The sequence below is a fragment of the Pseudophryne corroboree genome, chromosome 7 (genome assembly GCF_028390025.1).
Source record: "Pseudophryne corroboree isolate aPseCor3 chromosome 7, aPseCor3.hap2, whole genome shotgun sequence".
Classification (NCBI taxonomy): Eukaryota; Metazoa; Chordata; class Amphibia; order Anura; family Myobatrachidae; genus Pseudophryne; species Pseudophryne corroboree.
The window spans coordinates 25191186-25204894 of record NC_086450.1 but is presented as its reverse complement, the minus strand read 5'-3'; the positions used below and the strand labels follow the sequence as shown (position 1 = coordinate 25204894).

At 49.6% G+C, this 13709-nt stretch overlaps 1 protein-coding gene across 1 annotated transcript in view; it reads left to right on the top strand.

Moving 5' to 3' along the window:
* The window catches only part of ZNF148 (zinc finger protein 148), a 47936-nt gene extending 37716 nt beyond the window's left edge, over nt 1–10220 (top strand). Inside the window, exons 6-7 of the mRNA XM_063932778.1 lie at nt 27–145; nt 8140–10220. Coding sequence (XP_063788848.1) covers nt 27–145; nt 8140–9759 — 1739 coding nt within the window. The 3' untranslated portion in view covers nt 9760–10220. The remainder of the gene's footprint in view (nt 1–26; nt 146–8139) is intronic.
* The last annotated feature ends 3489 nt before the right edge of the window (nt 10221–13709 follow it).

Genomic DNA, 13709 nt, shown 5'->3' with positions numbered 1-13709 from the left:
TGACACGTTTTCCATCTGTCGGACAGGAGAAAAGCCTTTCCATTGTGACGAGTGCGGAATGCGTTTCATTCAGAAATACCACATGGAGCGGCACAAGAGAACCCACAGTGGGGAGAAGCCTTACCAGTGCGAGTACTGTCTGCAGGTGGGTATTAATACTAGGGCCAGTACTGTCTGCAGGTGGGTATAGATACCAATGTGAGTACTGTCTGCAGGTGGGTATTATTACCAGGGCGAGTACCGTCTGCCGGTGGGTATTAATACCAGTGCGAGTACTGTCTGCGGGTGGGTATTAATACCAGTGCGAGTACTGTCTGCTGGTGGGTATTATTACCAGGGCGAGTACTGTCTGCAGGTGGGTATTAATACTAGGGCCAGTACTGTCTGCAGGTGTGTATTATTGCCAGGGCGAGTACTGTCTGCAGGTGGGTATTAATACCGGTGCGAGTACTGTCTGTAGGTGGGTATTATTACCAGTGTGAGTACTGTCTGCCAGTGGGTATTATTACCAGGGCGAGTACTGTCTGCAGGTGGGTATTATTACCAGGGCGAGTACTGTCTGCAGGTGGGTATTAATACCGGTGCGAGTACTGTCTGTAGGTGGGTATTATTACCAGTGTGAGTACTGTCTGCCAGTGGGTATTATTACCAGGGTGAGTACTGTCTGCAGGTGGGTATTAATACCAGTGCGAGTACTGTCTGCAGGTGGGTATTATTGCCAGGGCGAGTACTGTCTGCCAGTGGGTATTATTACCAGGGCGAGTACTGTCTGCAGGTGGGTATTAATACCAGTGCGAGTACTGTTTGCCAGTGGGTATTATTACCAGGGCGAGTACTGTCTGCAGGTGGGTATTAATACCAGGGTGAGTACTGTCTGCAGGTGGGTATTAATACCAGGGTGAGTACTGTCTGCAGGTGGGTATTAATACCAGGGCAAATACTGTCTGCATGTGGGTATTATTACCATGGAAAGTACTTTCTACAGGTGGGTATAGGCCGATGCGAGTACTGTCTGCAGGTGGGTATTATTACCACGGAAAGTACTTTCTGCAGGTGGGTATTATTACCACGGAAAGTACTTTCTGCAGGTGGGTATCGGCCAGTGCGAGTACTGTCTGCAGGTGGGTATTATTACCACGGAAATTACTTTCTGCAGGTGGGTATAGGCCAGTGCCAGTACTGTCTGCGGGTGGGTATTATTACCACGGAAAGTACTTTCTGCAGGTGGGTATAGATACCAGTGCGAGTACTGTCTGCAGGTGGCTATAGATACCAGTGCGAGTACTGTCTGCAGATGGGTATTGATACCAGTGCAAGTAATATATACAAGTGGGTATTAATGCCTGTTTCTCTAACGTCCTAAGTGGATGCTGGGGACTCCGTAAGGACCATGGGGATTAGCGGCTCCGCAGGAGACTGGGCACATCTAAAGAAAGCTTTAGGACTATCTGGTGTGCACTGGCTCCTCCCCCTATGACCCTCCTCCAAGCCTCAGTTAGATCTTTGTGCCCGAACGAGAAGGGTGCACACTAGGGGCTCTCCTGAGCTTCTTAGTGAAAGTTTTAGTTTAGGTTTTTTATTTTCAGTGAGACCTGCTGGCAACAGGCTCACTGCATCGAGGGACTAAGGGGAGAAGAAGCGAACTCACCTGCGTGCAGAGTGGATTGGGCTTCTTAGGCTACTGGACATTAGCTCCAGAGGGACGATCACAGGCCCAGCTTGGATGGGTCCCAGAGCCGCGCCGCCGGCCCCCTTACAGAGCCAGAAGACAGAAGAGGTCCGGAAAATCGGCGGCAGAAGACATCCTGTCTTCACCAAGGTAGCGCACAGCACTGCAGCTGTGCGCCATTGCTCCTCAGCACACTTCACACTTCGGTCACTGAGGGTGCAGGGCGCTAGGGGGGGGGCGCCCTGAGCAGCAATAAAAACACCTTGGCTGGCGAAAATACATCACATATAGCCCCCAGGGCTATATGGATGAATTTTAACCCCTGCCAGAATCCATAAAAAAGCAGGAGAAAAGTCAGCGAAAAAGGGGCGGAGCCTATCTCCTCAGCACACTGGCGCCATTTTCCCTCACAGCTCCGTTGGAGGGAAGCTCCCCTGGCTCTCCCCTGCAGTCACTACACTACAGAAAGGGTTAAAAAAGAGAGGGGGGCACTAATTAGGCGCAGTATTAACAATACAGCAGCTATAAGGGGAAAAACACTTATATAAGGTTATCCCTGTATATATATAGCGCTTTGGTGTGTGCTGGCAAACTCTCCCTCTGTCTCCCCAAAGGGCTAGTGGGGTCCTGTCCTCTATCAGAGCATTCCCTGTGTGTGTGCTGTATGTCGGTACGTTTGTGTCGACATGTATGAGGAGAAAAATGATGTGGAGACGGAGCAGATTGCCTGTAATAGTGATGTCACCTCCTAGGGGGTCGACACCTGAGTGGATGAACTGTTGGAAGGAATTACGTGACAGTGTCAGCTCTGTATAAAAGACAGCGGTTGACATGAGACAGCCGGCTACTCAGCTTGTGCCTGTCCAGACGTCTCATAGGCCGTCAGGGGCTCTAAAGCGCCCGTTACCTCAGATGGCAGATATAGACGCCGACACGGATACTGACTCCAGTGTCGACGGTGAAGAGACAAATGTGACTTCCAGTAGGGCCACACGTTACATGATTGAGGCAATGAAAAATGTTTTACACATTTCTGATAATACGAGTACCACCAAAAAGGGGTATTATGTTCGGTGAGGAAAAACTACCTGTAGTTTTCCTGAATCTGAGAAATTAAATGAGGTGTGTGATGATGCGTGGTTTTCCCCCGATAACAACTGATAATTTCTAAAATGTTATTGGCATTATATCCTTTCCCGCCAGAGGTTAGGGTGCGTTGGGAAACACCCCCTAGGGTGGATAAAGCGCTCACACGCTTGTAAGGGCTCTACCCTCTCCTGAGATGGCCGCCCTTAAGGATCCTGCTGATAGAAAGCAGGAGGGTATCCTAAAATGTATTTACACACATACTGGTGTTATACTGCGACCAGCAATCGCCTCAGCCTGGATGTGCAGTGCTGGGTTGGCGTGGTCGGATTCCCTGACTGAAAATATTGATACCCTAGATAGGGACAGTATATTTTGCCTATAGAGCATTTAAAAGATGCATTTCTATATATGCGTGATGCACAGCGGAATATTTGCCGACTGGCATCAAGTCTAAGTGCGTTGTCCATTTCTACCAGTAGAGGGTTATGGACACGTCAGTGGTCAGGTGATGCGTATTCCAAACGGCATTTGGAAGTATTGCCTTAATAAGGGGAGGAGTTATTTGGGGTCGGTCTTTCAGACCTGGTGGCCACGGCAACAGCTGGGAAATCCACGTTTGTACCCCAGGTCGCCTCTCAACATGAGAAGACGCCGTATTATCAGGCGCAGTCTTTTCGTGGACAAGCGGGCAAAATGTTCCTCATTTCTGCCCCGTGACAGAGGGAGAGGAAAAAGGCTGCAGAAATCAGCCAGTTCCCAGGAACAGAAACCCTCTCCCGCCTCTGCCAAGCCCTCAGTATGACGCTGGGGCTTTACAAGCAGAATCAGGCACGGTGGGGGGCCCGTCTCAATGAATTTCAGCGCACAGTGGGCTCACTCGCAAGTAGACCCCTGGATCCTTCAGGTGATATCTCAGGGGTACAAATTAGAATTCGAGACGTCTCCCCCTCGCCGTTTTCCTAAAGTCGGCTTTACCGATGTCTCCTTCTGACAGGGAGACAGTTTTGGAAGCCATTCACAAGCTGTATTCCCAGCAGGTGATAATCAAGGTACCCCTCCTGCAACAGGGAACGGGGTATTATTCCACACTGTTGTGGTACCGAAGCCGGACGGCTCGGTGAGACCGATTCTAAATCTAAAATCTTTGAACACTTACATACAGAGGTTCAAATTCAAGATTGAGTCACTCAGAGCAGTGATTGCGAACCTGGAAGAAGGGGACTACATGATGTCTCGGGACATCAAGGATGCTTACCTTCATGTCAAAATTTACCCTTCTCACCAAGGGTACCTCAGGTTTATGGTACAGAACTGTCACTATCAGTTCAGACGCTGCCGTATGGATGGTCCACGGCACCCCGGGTCTTTACCAAGGTAATGGCCGAAATGATGATATTCCTTCGAAGGAAGGGAATTTTAGTTATCCCTTACTTGGACGATTCCCTGATAAGGGTAAGATCCAGGGAACAGTTGGAGGTCGGTGTAGCACTATCTCAGGTAGTGTTGCGGCAGCACGATTGGATTCTCAATATTCCAAAATCGCAGCTGGTTCCGACGACTTGTCTTCTGTTCCTAGGGATGATCCTGGACACAGTCCAGAAAAAGGTGTTTCTCCCGGAGGGGAAAGCCAGGGAGTTATCCGAGCTAGTCAGGAACCTCCTAAAACCGAGCCAAGTCTCAGTGCATCAATGCACAAGGGTTCTGGGTAAAATGGTGGCTTCCTACGAAGCAATCCCATTCGGCAGATTCCACGCAAGAACTTTCCAGTGGGACCTGCTGGACAAATGGTCCGGGTCGCATCTTCAGATGCATCAGCGGATAACCCTGTCACCAAGGACAAGGGTGTCCCTCCTGTGGTGGTTGCAGAGTGCTCATCTTCTAGAGGGCCGCAGATTCGGCATTCAGGACTGGGTCCTGGTGACCACGGATGCCAGCCTGCGAGGCTGGGGAGCAGTCACACAGGGAAGGAATATCCAGAGCTTATGGTCAAGCCTGGAGACATCACTTTACATAAATATCCTGAAGCTAAGGGCCTTTTACAATGCTCTAAGCTTAGCAAGACCTCTGCTTCAAGGTCATCCGGTGTTGATCCAGTCGGACAACATCACGGCAGTCACCCACGTAAACAGACAGGGTGGCACAAGAAGCAGGAGGGCAATGGCAGAAGCTGCAAGGATTCTTCGCTGGGCGGAAAATCATGTGATAGCACTGTCAGCAGTATTCATTCCGGGAGTGGACAACTGGGAAGCAGATTTCCTCAGCACGACCTCCACCCGGGAGAGTGGGGACTTCACCCAGAAGTCTTCCACATGATTATAAACCGTTGGGAAAAACTCGACAGGTATTGCGCCAGGTCAAGGGACCCTCAGGCAATAGCTGTAGACGCTCTGGTAACACCGTGGGTGTACCAGTCAGTGTATGTGTTCCCTCCTCTGCCTCTCATACCCAAGGTACTGAGATTGATAAGATGGAGAGGAGTAATGCACTATATTCGTGGCTCCGGATTGGCCAAGAAGGACTTGGTAACCGGAACTTCAAGAGATGCTCACGGAGGATCCGTGGCCTCTACCTCTAAGAAGGGACCTGCTCCAACAAGGACCCTGTCTGTTCCAAGACTTACCGCGGCTGCGTTTGACGGCATGGCGGTTGAACGCCGGATCCTGAAGGAAAAAAGGCATTCCGGATGAAGTCATCCCTATCCTGATCAAAGCCAGGAAGGATGTAACCGCAAAACATTATCACCGCATTTGGCGAAAATATGTTGCGTGGTGCGAGGCCAGTAAGGCCCGACGGAGGAAATTCAACTGGGTCGATTCCTACATTTCCTGCAAACAGGAGTGTCTATGGGCCTGAAATTGGGGTCCATTAAGGTTCAAATTTCGGCCCTGTCAATTTTCTTCCAAAAAGAACTAGCTTCAGTCCCTGAAGTTCAGACGTTTGTAAAAGGGGTACTGCATATACAGCCTCCTTTTGTGCCTCCAGTGGCACTTTGGGATCTCAATGTAGTTTTTTGGGTTCCAAAAGTCACATTGGTTTGAACCACTTAAATCTGTGGAGTTAAAATATCTCACATGGAAAGTGGTCATGCTGTTGGCCCTGGCCTGGGCCAGGCGCGTGTCAGAATTGACGGCTTTATCCTGTAAAAGCCCTTATCTGATTTTCCATTCGGACAGGGCGGAATTGAGGACTCGTCCTCAGTTTCTCCCTAAGGTGGTTTCAGCGTTTCACCTGAACCAACCTATTGTGGTGCCTGCGGCTACTAGGGACTTGGAGGACTCCAAGTTGCTAGACGTTGTCAGGGCCCTGAAAATATATGTTTCCAGGACGGCTGGAGTCAGAAAATCTGACTCGCTGTTTATCCTGTATGCACCCAACAAGCTGGGTGCTCCTGCTTCTAAGCAGACTATTGCTCGTTGGATTTGTAGTACAATTCAGCTTGCACATTCTGTGGCAGGCCTGCCACAGCCAAAAATCTGTAAATGCCCACTCCACAAGGAAGGTGGGCTCATCTTGGGCGGCTGCCCGAGGGGTCTCGGCTTTACAACTTTGCCGAGCAGCTACTTGGTCAGGAGCAAATACGTTTGTAAAATTCTACAAAATTGATACCCTGGCTGAGGAGGACCTGGAGTTCTCTCAATTGGTGCTGCAGAGTCATCCGCACTCTCCCGCCCGTTTGGGAGCTTTGGTATAATCCCCATGGTCCTTACGGAGTCCCCAGCATCCACTTAGGACGTTAGAGAAAATAAGAATTTACTTACCGATAATTCTATTTCTCGTAGTCCGTAGTGGATGCTGGGCGCCCATCCCAAGTGCGGATTGTCTGCAATACTGGTACATAGTTATTGTTACCACAAAATCGGGTTATTGCTTTAGTGAGCCATCTTTTCTAGAGGCTCCTCTGTTATCATGCTGTTAACTGGGTTCAGATCACAAGTTGTACGGTGTGATTGGTGTGGCTGGTATGAGTCTTACCCGGGATTCAAAATCCTTCCTTATTGTGTACGCTCGTCCGGGCACAGTATCCTAACTGAGGCTTGGAGGAGGGTCATAGGGGGAGGAGCCAGTGCACACCAGATAGTCCTAAAGCTTTCTTTAGATGTGCCCAGTCTCCTGCGGAGCCGCTAATCCCCATGGTCCTTACGGAGTCCCCAGCATCCACTACGGACTACGAGAAATAGAATTATCGGTAAGTAAATTCTTATTTTAAGTACAATCTACAGCTGGGTATTAATGCCAGTCTGAGTAGAGTCTACAGGTAGGTAGTAAGTCAGTGCGAGCATATAGGACTGTGTCTATGGGGGTCATTCAGCGATCGCAGTCTGAAGTCCTTTGGGGAGTGCGCACGCACATCCTGTGAAGCCCAGCGAGATGCAAATGGTCTGGGGGCGAAAGGGCTGCAATCACCTCTGCCTGATTGACAGGCAGGGGCGGGAGGGGGCGTGCCAACGGCGTTAGAACGCCTTTGGTGAGGCGCGGTCCGGACAACGCAGGCGTGTCCTGACCGTTGCGGGGGCGGGCCGCGGCGGTTGCATGACGTTACACGCAGCCGCTGCGACCCGGGATGCGGCGGGTAGCTTAGCTGCGCTGGCAAGGAGCTGCTCGGCGGGTGCAATAGCATGGCCACCGTGCAATGCTTTCACACTCAGGTGGGGGGTGTAGGGCCAGACATGCGGGGCGGACTAGCCCTGGGCGTCCCCCCGCATGTCTGAGTAACTGATCGTAGATCTGATCTGAATGACCCCCCTGTGTCTGATGCTGTGTAAGAAGATATTCGGGAACGCTGTCACATTGGGGGTAATTCCAAGTTGATCGCAGCAGGAAATTTTTTAGCAGTTGGGCAAAACCATGTGCACTGCAGGGGGGGCAGATATAACATGTGCAGAGAGAGAGAGAGATTTGGGTGTGGTGTGTTCAATCTGCAATCTAAATAGCAGTGTAAAAATAAAGCAGCCAGTATTTACCCTGCACAGAAACAAAATAACCCACCCAAATCTAACTCTCTCTACACATGTTACATCTGTCCCCCCTGCAGTGCACATGGTTTTGCCCAACTGCTAAAAAATTTCCTGCTGCGATCAACTTGGAATTACCCCCATTGTTGCATGTATTGCTCCCAGATTCATAGAGCATTGCGTGATATAGTACACACATAATAATGTTATGCCCGTTACATAGATTTGCTCCAGGCTGAAGCAGCCAATCAGATGAAAGCTGTGTTTATTCTAGTACAGTATAAGTTTGACTAATGAAAGCAAGCATCTGATTGGTCACAGTGGTCGAAAGCAGAAATAATCCGTACAGAAAGCTTAGCCTGTGCCGTTACCTGTTCTTATGTGAAGCGTCTGTGCACTAATACCAATCCGTCTTGTCCTTCTACACAGTACTTCTCCAGGACAGACCGGGTACTTAAACACAAGCGGATGTGCCATGAGAATCGTGAGCAGAAAGTGGTGAAATGCATCGGGAAATCGGGGCTCTTATCGCCAGATGGTGACGCTGTCTTCTCTGCCACAACCAAAGAGTGCGCTCTACTGAAAAAGAAGCAGAGGACAGATAAGATGAAGCTCTTGGTATTGAGTGAAAAAGACCATCTGGAAAAGGCGGAGCAGAAAAAGGTGAAGCCGGACTTCCTGCCCGTCTACCCGGACAGCACCAAAGTGAAAGACGAGTACATGGTGGCGGAGTACGCCTTGGAACTGCCCCACCCCTCGCACTTACAGGAAACCGTGTCCAGGAACATCAGTCCTCCCAAACTGCTCATCAAAAAGGTCAACAGCAAAAAGAGTATGAAGCATGTGCTGGAGCAGAGCCAGGTGCTGGAGCAGGGTCCGGCCTTGTCCGCCCTGTCTGCCTTTGACGACGGTAAGGTAGCGAAGTATACCTTTGAACTAGTAGAGAAACAGGCGCTGCTCGACTCTGGAAGCAATTCCGACATGGACCACGGCGACCCGCTGCAGGACGGGACCCCCAAACCGTCCAACAGCAGCGTCAGCTACGAGGAGGCCATGCAGTTCTCAAAGAAGAAGAGGTACTTGCTGGCGGCCACCAGCAACAGCAGCAGGGAGTATGCCCTAAACGTGGGCACCATGGCATCGCAGCCCTCGGCTACGCAGGCGGCCGTGGCAAGCGTGCTGGACGAGAGCGGCACGGCCACTCTCATAGACGCCCAATCGCTGAGCGTGGACCTTAAAACCAACCACGACAAGAACGTGATTCCCGACGAGGTTTTGCAGACCCTCTTGGATCATTACTCGCACAAGGCGAACGGGCAGCACGAGATCTCGTTCAGCGTGGGAGATACAGAGGTAACTTCCAGCATATCGATTAACTCCTCTGAGGTGGGGGAATCCAGCCAACCCGAGACCTTGGGGGCCACTGTCCAGGTCCCTCAGTCAGACAAGGCCAGCATGCTGCAGGAATACTCCAAGTTTCTGCAGCAGGCGTTGGACCGGACAAGCCAAAACGATGCCTATTTGAACAACACGAGCCTGAACTTTGTCACTGACAGCCAGGCTCTCTCCAGCACGCCTGCCTTCCCCACGCTGGACAAGCACGTCTACGCCGCACTTCCGATCAGCACTTTCCGGGCGGGGCTGGCCACCCCGCTGAGGGTGTCTCCTGACAAAACACACTTTGGCCTCATAGTGACTGACCCCCAGAACGCCTTCAGCTTTACAGCGGATGACGGTTCCCACACGTCCCCTACGCCCTCCTCTTCGGCGCAGGATTTCATCGAGCAAGTGACGGGGCAGAAGAAGACGGAATCGCAGCCTGTCCATCAGGCGTACCAGCTGAACGCTTTTGAGCAACCCTTCAGGGCACAGTACCATGGCACCCGGACTGGGATATCTCCCCAGTTCGGTACTGCCAACGGACAGGTGACCCTGAGGCAGCCAGCCGCCAGTGCCGATTTCCCAGAATTCCCCCTGGTGAATGTTAATGAGAGCAGGACCCAGCTGACGTCTAGCCCTGACCCCACCACTAGCCAGACCTTTGGCTAATGCTTTAATTGTGTCCCGTCCAATCCCCCCCCCCCTTCCCCTTCCCACCCTCTTCCTGGTCACCAGAGGGCGACAGCTGCACATTGCTGAACATGTTAGGAAGTCACTGTGTAAAAGCAGCATTCTGTGTATCCCAAAGCACGCGTAGCATATGACAGTACCCCAGTGTTCGTGTAACGAGCCGGTGCTGCTTCCCTGCGCTCGCAGGAGGCCGGCTTCACTCTGTGTCAGTATACTGAGAACTGAGCGCTTGCTGGCTTGTGTTCTGGGGTTGTCCATAACGTGTTGGTACTGCAGAGAGCCTGAGTTGTGGCCGCTGGGAAGAAGGCAGGGCGTTCTCGTGCTCAGGCTGCTGCTTTAACCCATCCAGGGTCACTGGGGATGCTTATTTTACCCTCTAAAAAAAAAAAAAAAGTTATAAGGCACTTTAAAGAGACCTGGCTCAAGTCGCGGTTCTAGAATTGGCGGGGGGGGGGGGGGGGGGGGTGAACTGCATCTTTGTATTAATGTCATTTGCAGATCAATGGGACAGAATGAAAACATTGCAAGGAAATGCTGCAGCAGCTCCGCACTTACTGCTCGTCAGAGGAATCTGCAGAGTGTTGCTCCGATCCTGTGCGATGCTCTGCAGACCTTTAGACCAGCTGATCAGAGAAAGCACTTATCAAGAGCTGACTTCAGTTTATTATTTCTCTCTGGATTTTAGCAAGAAGGCTTGTGTACATCGCAATGCGTACATGCACATACGCACATATTATGTTTCACAAACCCGTGTGTTTTAATGGTTTCATTTTAATTCCTGGGAGCAGAGAACATTCTCTGAATCCAAGTATCATTTAAAGCGACGGCAGTGGGGTCGATAATTATGTTAATTGCATAAACGTGGCCAGCAGGGGTCAGTGGAAGGATTTGTATGGTGATCCATCTTCTGTGAGTCGCAGGTAAAGTGGTGGATTTGCTGGCAGCTGCGGGAGCCTGTAACTACATTATGCTAATCCGTGAATCCGTAGGGTTCGTGCATCTGCGAGCGGTAATCCGTGCCGCACATTGATTTTTCACATTAGTATCTGTTCTTGCCCAAGCTTTGGATTCAGTTCCATGCGATTGCATTGTTGTAGCCCCGCTAGGATGGACATACGCAAAAATGCGTACATCCACGTCTCTGCATGCGCTGCGCGCAGAAACTCGCCAAACGCGCCAGTGAACCGAGATCTGATGCAGTCTGCCGCATCCTAATGCCAGTGTCAGGAATTATTTTAATGTAGCACTTAGACGATGCTTATGAGACCCGTTTGGGAATGAATTTGCAGGAGTGTGTATGAGGTTCCTAACCGTACGCCCACTACTGAAACATATGAATCGCGCAAGAGTAGCACTTTTACAGCCAGCGCAGTCACCAAAGGAGCCCCGGTATACTCTGTACTGTACACGGTTGAGGGCTGCACAGTTTGCACAGACAGATCGTAGCGGTGAGATTGGGATCCCCCTCTGTGAGAGTTTCCTGTGACAGGCCTGGCACCAGCAGCCGTGTTTAATCATGGTCTATACTCTGCACCAGGCTGTGAGGTAACGCCGTGCCAAGTTCTCGGGGGTAAACTGCTTCCCTCCTTACCCATCCGCAAGGTACGTTACCTTAAGGACGCTTGGCTGGCGCGTGGTCACGCGACTGTCCTGACATTTCAGATATTTCCGCAATGCTCATGGCACCTCTCAGACATGAGGCGGGAGGCTGGGGCGATCGAGCCTCTGATAGCACTTAGTCATTAAAAAAAAATAGCACTTAAATGGTTTTGTATGGCTTCTGTCCCTGCTAATGTCTCATTAATGCTGCCACATGTAAAAATGGCTCTGGGGTTTGTTTTCCTGACTGCGGGACGTGCAGAGAGATTCTCAGTCTACTATGAATTGGAAGGATGTAGCTTTTGGATTGGGGGGTGGGGGGGTTCTGTGCCCGTTATGGAAAGGCACAATAAAGTTGCCTTATATATAGGAGCTGGTAGCAATTTCCATATATGTAAAAGTTTCAAACTTATAAAACAGTGCAGACAGCCGCTTTGGATACATGGTTGGTAACAGAGAACAGTAGCTTGAAGTCACCTGAATAGTAAATGTTGAACACTTGTCTTCTATAAAGGTATGAAAACGTTTACATATATAATTTGTGAATGCTACATTATACCTTTATATATTACATTTGTTCGGGTTTCGTGGCCTCTTAATTAGGTTCTTCGGTCTCTGTTGTATTCTGTCTTTTGTTAAGCTAAGCGTTTATATTCTTGTTTTATTCGTCACACTGTTGATACGTCAGAGATGTGGATGACCTTCGTCACGTGAGTCCGCACATGGCACCTTGCTTTGTATCTGTATGTTCGTGGTACCCCTTTTATTCTGACTTTTCCACATGTGATTGGAATTACTGTTTAGGAGGATTCTTGGTACTGCTCTGAGTTTTTGAATGCTGAGCACAGGGATGGCCCCCCCGGGGTGTGCCCTCATAGTGTTTTAGTTAATCTTATTTGCCCGTACAGTGGGCCTGATTCAGCATGGACCACTATTGCCGCTAAAAGTGCCATTGTCTCAAAACTGCTACTGCTAAAAATCGCACGTGAAGAGACGACCTGATATGGTAAAAGACGCGCACCCACTGACATCAGATGTTTGCCCCGAAAACGGCCATGATCCGCCTGCGTTTTCCCAACCACTCCCCACAAACGTCATGTTACAGCCCACAAATGGTCACTTCCTGTCAATCAATTTGCGATCGCATCTCACTGACCCTGCAGATAATCATCCCGATTGGCGTTTTTGCAGTTTAGCGATCCGCGCTGAATTAGGCCCAGTGTTTGGAATTCAGACGGATGAGTAGGGGAGCTGATTTTTAGATGGCGATCTATCGGAATCTGATCCGGGGATATAAATCTCTGTGGCGATCCACTTCTATTCATAAAATCAGAAACATATTCTAGAATTGTATGTAGATTCATTGTTTGCCTGTCTTACCTTATCACACTCTCCCTGGTGTCTTATTGGCCAGACATAATTAGTGTTAATTAGTACTGCAGCCTGAAAATAATCCAGTGTTAAACCCCCTTTTTATTCTATAACTGAGGGAGTTATTGGCATTACTCGGAGGTGTCCTCACGGTTACCTGTGGATTTTTTGGGCTTTGTTAGATGCGCTGGGAAGACTTGCGTTGCTGTATGTGGATTGGATCCATATTGGAATCTGACGAGCCAAATGCATAATTAATCTCATCAATTTCATGCGTCTCTTGCTGTCACCCTAGGAGAAGATACAGCTTTATATACCTTGTAATGTCATTTAATAAAAGCACCAGATGCACAGATGTTTTGGAACGTTCAGATATTACTATATATATATATATATATATATACTGTATGTGTATATATATATATGTGTGTGTGTATATATATATATATATATATATATATATATATATATATACACACTGCTCAAAAAAAAAGGGAACACTTAAACAACACAATGTAACTCCAATTATAGGCAATTAGCAAGACACCCCCAATAAAGGAGTTGTTCTGCAGGTGGTGACCACAGACCACTTCTCAGCTCCTATGCTTTCTGGCTGATGTTTTGGTCACTTTTAAAAGCTGGCGGTGCTTTCACTCTAGTGGTAGCATGAGACGGAGTCTACAACCCACACAAGTGGTTCAGGTAGTGCAGCTCATCCAGGATAGCACATCAATGCGAGCTGTGGCAAGAAGGTTTGCTGTGTCTGTCAGCGTAATGTCCAGAGCTTGGAGCCGCTACCAGGAGACAGGCCAGTACATCAGGAGACGTAGAGGAGGCCGTAGGAGGGCAACAACCTAGCAGCAGGACCGCTACCTCCGCCTTTGTGCAAGGAGGAACAGGAGGAGCAGTGCCAGAGCCCTGCAAAATGACCTCCAGCAAGCCACAAATGTGCATGTGTC